At 52.0% G+C, this 6532-nt stretch overlaps 2 protein-coding genes across 2 annotated transcripts in view; one reads left to right on the top strand and one right to left on the bottom strand.

The window, feature by feature from the left end:
• The window catches only part of LOC122576833 (lachesin-like), a 538671-nt gene that overhangs the window by 302884 nt on the left and 229255 nt on the right, over positions 1–6532 (bottom strand). The window lies entirely within an intron of this gene.
• LOC122577105 lies at positions 1233–3296 on the top strand. Its single transcript, XM_043748184.1, has 2 exons — positions 1233–2075; positions 3147–3296. The coding sequence occupies exons 1-2, from the start codon at positions 1233–1235 to the stop codon at positions 3294–3296; spliced, it is 993 nt and encodes a 330-aa protein (XP_043604119.1).

The raw sequence follows: 6532 nt of genomic DNA on the forward strand, positions 1-6532 counted from the left end.
GTCCAAGTCCCTAATTAATTCATCCCTATACTTTCATACATTCCTCCATAAATACACTTATTCGTATATATATATATATATATTATACATATTATACGCTTATAGTATCATGAGGATAAGTGTAACGAATATGTTAATGAAAACACTTTACATAGATTATCCTACGCTCCTTGGCTTCTTACTAATTGCACTTTACAATCTTCACTAAAGTCCAAACTATTTACGTATATCACGCGAATGCTCTTTACAATGAAAGTTAGCGATGCAGAATTGTTTTCTCTGCAAGTGCATCTTCGTCGCCATAAAAGTAATTTCTGCCATACTAGGAACAGAGATAGCGGCGGATTGGATATTTTCTATTTAGGATGACACGTAAATCGACACGTTTCCGTTGATCGACTAAACTTAAATAATAAAATTCGTTGATTTTTATTAACTAAAGCGGAGTTTATACAAATAAATTTTCGTGAAAATGGATAAATATTTACATGAAAAATGAACAAAGTAATAATGTCAATATACGGTAGAAGCTCTCTTGCCCGATATAACAAGGAGACAAAACCGGTTGCATAATGGAATAATTCTTTCAATATAAATTGCTGTATAAAAATACAGTCTTTTTGTACTTCGAGCCATCGATGCCCGTTTTCGAATTCTACGAAGGATTCAATATGAGAAGGTAGCTCTTCATCAACACTTTCGCATGGACAACAACAACAGAAACCGGAATAAGGCTTAAGATGGAAGAAAACCTGCCTAGTAGAATACGCAATATAGGAAAACTGAAAAATAGAAACGACATATTGAGAAAATGCCCTGTATACGAGAAAATCAGACCAAACATGCTAGAACACAAAGAGTGGATAGAGGCGTGGCAGAGTAGGTATACGAGTCTGAAGGAAACCCAGCATCAGAGTAACCGCAAATCGGTAGAATTACGTCAGAATAATAATAACTGATAATAAACAGAGCTCAAAAATGTTATAATATGACATAATGAAGTGAGGTGGATATGTCGCGATAGTGCGCTACTCCGCTGGCTGTAGTAGGCCGGCTGAGATAGGTTCGGCGGCCTGTGTAGATGTCACTGCTGGGGTATTGCTGTTTTTCTTCTCATTTAAAAATCGTAGAAGAAAAATCGAACTCCGCTCGCCGGGACTCGAGAACTCGGGTTCCGAACGTTCGTTACGTAAGGCGCTAACCACTGCGCTGCTGTCGGGGTGGGATCACGAATGCGATACCTGGGTCTCGACATCGACAGTCAGTGGACGTTCGAGCCGCACTTCGACTCCCTGATCTCGAGGGCGACGGCGGCCGCCAACGCCTTGTGCGGCCTGCTGCCGAACATCAGCGGAGCGGGAGTCGCGGTGCGCCGACTATGCGAGGGCGTCGATCGGTCCCGGGTGATGTACGGGGCCCCGGTATGGGCGGACGATCTGATGGCGAGACGCCGCAGCATCCTGCTTCTCAGGAGGCTGCACAGGGTAACTGCCGTCAGAATCGTCAGAGGATACCGAACAGTGTCGCACGCCTCGGCGACCGTTCTGGTCGCGTCTCCGCCGTGGAAACTCCGGGCGTTGGTGCTCAAGAAGAGGTATGAACAAAGGAGACCGTGGGACCCGGCCGAGCAGGCGGCCTCAGACGACCTAGGAACCGCCGAGGAGGACGCATGGGACCAGTGGCGATCCCAGATGATCAATGAAGCAGGCGAACACCGAAGCGCGGCGGCAGTTCTCCCAAATTGGGGGACATGGAGAAGCCGCCGCGGCCTCCCGCTCACCTTCAGAATGACCCAGATAGTCACGGGACACGGCGTGTTCGGGGAGTACCTGAAGAAAATCGGAAGGAAGACGACGGACATCGGTCACCACTGCGGGGAAGGCAGGGACACGGCGCAGCATACGCTAGAGGCCTGCCTGGCATGGGAGCTGCCCCGCTACACCCTGCGGCAAGTCATAGGCGAGAGGCTGACCCCCTCAGCGATCATAGCACCGATGCTGAGCGGGCCACAGGAATATGAAGCTGTCCGCCTCTTCTGCGAGCGAGTTATGCTCGCAAAGGAGCGAGCAGAAAGGGTGAGTAAGAGAAACTCGCACCCGTGTAGGATAACGCGATGGAGAAAGATGGCAGTCAGGCGGCCCAGACCTAACTCACTGCTACCACAACGAACCGCCACTAGAAGGAGGGACGGCGCCAGGGGCGATGGCCCCCCTAGCGCCAAATTCAACAGCCAAGGAATATACAGGACTGGCTCGAAGAGAGAACGCGGGAGGGGATGCAACAGAAGTAATTCACCCGAGGTTCCTGGAGCACCCCTTGTCATACGCGTAGGACGGCCAGCGTGGAGTTTTAGTCGATAGGAGTCCGACACTACTCTGCTGCTACTGTTAGCGGCAGCGGAGTGTCCATGAAGATTTCTCCATGTGCAAAAAAAAAAGTCTACCTTTGGGTGCTGTGGGACTTTGGGGAATGGGTGGGATGAGAGGGGGGAATGTTAAGTAAGTTAATTTACAATATTTATAATATTTACAACTACGTTGCACGGAAGCAGAATTGAGTTCTACCGATTTTGTGGATTTCTCTCTTATTTTATTATGGATTCGGTATCGACCAATACTTTTTTGCGTTTCTTCCGTGTTTGTCCTTAGTGTCTTTCAGAGGAAGGGCCATGTTGTATCTCCACCTAGTGTCTGCAGATTGTCCGTTTAGGTTTACTTCGTAGCGTATTGCTTTGATCCCTATTTTCCTTTTTATGTGGTACATTATTGGAATATTGTTTATATCTTGGAGGTAATGTTCTTCGTCTAGGTATTAGAATGCTTCAGGGAGGGGGGGGGGGAGAGATATAACCTGTTTTCAGTGTGTTTTAGAAGTATAGCTCGTTTGGGAATAGGCAACCAAAAATTAAGCTATTTTCTCTTATCCTTATAGATTGCGCGTAGTGATTTCATGTTAGTTTTAGAATGTGACAATCTATGCGGTGTATATCGGTTAAGTCGTAGATTCTTTTATTTTTTATGTATTTCCTGAATCCCCTATGTTCGGATCTGTATATGCCCAAGCAAGCCCTGATGCATTTTCTTTCGAATATGCGGATTTTTTCCATTAGGGCGAATTGTATGTTATACCAAATTGGGCAGCCGTAGGTTACGATCGGTCTTAGTACCATTCAGGCATTTGCGTGGAGCAAACGTAGAGAGGACGGAGCCGTGAGCGTGGTCGGAATCTCCGAGAAACTGAAGAATTTGAACAAGGAAGTTAATCAGAGCGAAGGGCTAGTGCCTGTGGAAAAATAGTGGGTGTAAAATCCAAAGGAATTTTGGAAAGATGTGACAGACGAAATATAACCTCGTGAGAGGTTATGATAATGAAGAAGTCATATTGGGAAGCGTGACAACAGCGCCGCTGCACGGGCTACCCGGAGAACTACACGGACGCAGCCATATTGGCACGCGAGCCGAAAGCGCGTTGCGTAGGCCATTTGAAAGTGACAGTAATCGGTGGCAGTGGCAAGTGCGTGTGTAAGTGGCCATCTTGCGCGCCCAATGGGGGAAAAAGATATAACAACGGGAAAGGATAAAGAGGCAGAGGAAAGTACGAGAGGAGAAGGTGACGCGTAGTTGGCTGCCGAGCCGACACACGTCAGCATCAGAAACATAAGGAAGGCGGTCCCCCCTAAGGAGGGGTTCTTCAGCTCCGCACTGAATGCGGGGAACTTACGGATTGAGGGAACAACGGAGGAAGAGGAGACCCCCGCCGTCGAAGCTCCCCGCGCGAAGAAAAGGAAGACTGGCGGATCTCCCGAGCTCCCCACAGACCTGGCCGAAGAGATGAGAACATCTACTACGGCGGACATAGCAGCGGAACTGATCCGTCGAGCCTCCGAAGTGAACAAGTTGCCGAGACATCCCGCAACCTCAACCATGACAGGAGGCGTCGTCCTGGAGTTCCCCGAGGACCAGAAAAGGGAGAAGGCCGCTGCGCTTGGTCCTTTGGACCCTGGATCCAATCAAGGTCCGCGTGGCGACACACTTCCGAGTTGTGAAAGCGAGAGAAACCAGAATAGACATTTCGGCCACCAAGGAGGAAATCAGACACACCCTGACGGAGAGCGGTTACAAGGCGGAGGACGTAAGACTGGGAGAGATCCGCCTCGCTCGAAACGGTCTTAGATCCGTGTGGATACGAGGCCCGGCCGGTGCAGTGAGAAAACTGGCCCAAGATCGTCGATAGCGAAGGTCGAAGACATCGAGCGAAGACCTTTACAATGCTACAGGTGCCTGGAGATTGGGCACATAAGAAAGACATGCACCACTACGGAGGACAGGGGGCGCCTATGTTACAGATGCGGCGACTCAGGACACCAAGTCAAAGGATACACTGCCGCAAACCCGAAATGCCTGTTTTGCGAGGCGCTCGAAGCAGCATCGGTACACAGGATGGGGGCCTGGCCTGCGCCCCCCCCCCCCCAAGAAGGAAACAGGAGGAACCACCCGCGGATCCGCGGTCGCAGGTGGCAACGAAGAAGGTTCACCGCCAGAGGGAACCCCCGACCCTATGCACGCAAGCAAGGAGACTAACTCCTAAAGAAGTAATGGAAGCAATGACCTAAGATGATTAAGAAAATGCGCATCCTTCAGACCAGCTTGGGACGGTCAAGACGGGCGCAAGACCTGCTCTACCAAACCATTCTGGAGAGCTCGGTTGCCCTAGCGATGATGGCCGAACCATCCAGAGTTCTGGATGCTCCGGACTGGGCCGGAGATACGGACGAAATGATCGCTATCACCTGAACATCAACGCCGGGGGCGTTCGCCCACGGAGTCCCACTGGAGCGTGGCAACGGATATGCCGCGGACGAGTGGGCAGGATGACCCAGGGACACGGCGTGTTTGGCGAGGGCCTGACGAAAATCGGACGGGAGACGGCGGACATCTGTCATCACTGCGGGGAGAGCAGAGACACGGCGCAGCACACGCTGGAGTTTTGTCCGGCGTGGGAGCTGTCCCGCTACACTCTACGTCACGTTATAGGCGAGAGATTGACCCCCTCAGCGATCGTCGACGCGATACTGAGAGGGCCGCAGGAATATGAGGCTGTCCGCTCTTTTACAAGTATAACTCGCTCGCACAAGAAGATGCGAAGATGACAGTCAGGCGGCCTAGATCCGCTTCATCGCCACCACAATGGACCGCGACCATTACAAATGATTTTTTCGTTATCATATTCCATAATGTAGTATCGTGAAAAAAAGGCCTAATTGGAGATCGATCGAATCATAAAAACAGTGTCGTCTGCCCTTCAGTTGTTTGTTTACATCGAAGAAAGCCTATGTGACTAAGGTCACCTAGTTCTTGCGGAGCATGGGCGTGGTGCGATTAAAGAAAAAAGAAAAGAACGCTAGCGGAGAAGGACGATTTTGGGTTCAAAGAGCGTTAACCGAGAGGTCAAAGTGTGCGAATCGAAAATCGTGAGTCAGAGTTAGCGTTGTCGAGTTGCGAGAGTTGTTAGCGTTGTCTAGTTGCAAGAGTTGTTGCGGCGTGCCACAGGGTTCTGTACTGGGACCGATCCTGTGGATCACGGCCTACGACTCGGTGCTCCGATGTCCGATGCCGCCGGGCACAGGCACGATATGCTACGCGGACGACACTTTAGTGCTGGCAGGCGGACGCTGGTGGTACGATACCGTGTGCTTGACCGAGACGGCGGTGGCATACGCGGTACACGCCATAAGGAGGCTCGGTTTGAGCGTGTCGCCGGCCAAATGCGAGGCCTGGTGGTTCTTCGATCGACGCCGGAGAGGAACACCACCGGAGGAACTGTCGACGCTCGTGATCAACGGAGAAAAGGTGCTGGTAGGACGCCGAATGAAGTACCTGGGCTTGACCATCGACAGCGAATGGACGTTCGGGCCACACTTCGAGGACCTGGTCCCAAGGGTGACAGCCGCGGCGAACGCCTTATGCGGCCTACTGCCAAACATCGGCGGCGCGGGACTGGGAGTCCGCCGACTCTACGAGGGAGTGGTCCGATCGCGAGTCCTCTACGGAGCCCCGGTCTGGGCCAAAGATCTGTCGGCGAGTCGTCGCAGCCTGATCTTGGTGAGGAGACTGCAAAGAACGACCGCCATCCGTATAGCGCGAGGCTACAGGACCGTGTCTTACGCGGCGGCGACCGTGTTGGCCGCGTCCCCTCCGTTCGAGCTGCAGGCCCTGGCACTCCGTCGGGTGTACGAACACCGGAGGGCCCTGATTGCCAGCGGGGATGCGACGCCGACGTCGGTGGACGTCCGGGAAGAAGCGAAGCTGGAGACCTGGGAGCGCTGGCGCTCTTTACTCATGGAAGAGGATACCGTGCGACCGCATCGCGCCGTGCGCGCCGTGCTTCCCAACTGGGAAGAGTGGAGGGATCGAGGCGGTGTTCCGCTTACATTTAGAACGACGCAGGTGCTCACCGGTCACGGAGTGTTTGGCGAGTACCTGCTCAAGATTCGGCGCGAGGTGACGTCCACCTGTCACCACTGCGAGGAGGA

This window comes from Bombus pyrosoma, linkage group LG17, assembly GCF_014825855.1.
Source record: "Bombus pyrosoma isolate SC7728 linkage group LG17, ASM1482585v1, whole genome shotgun sequence".
In the NCBI taxonomy this organism is placed as follows: Eukaryota; Metazoa; Arthropoda; class Insecta; order Hymenoptera; family Apidae; genus Bombus; species Bombus pyrosoma.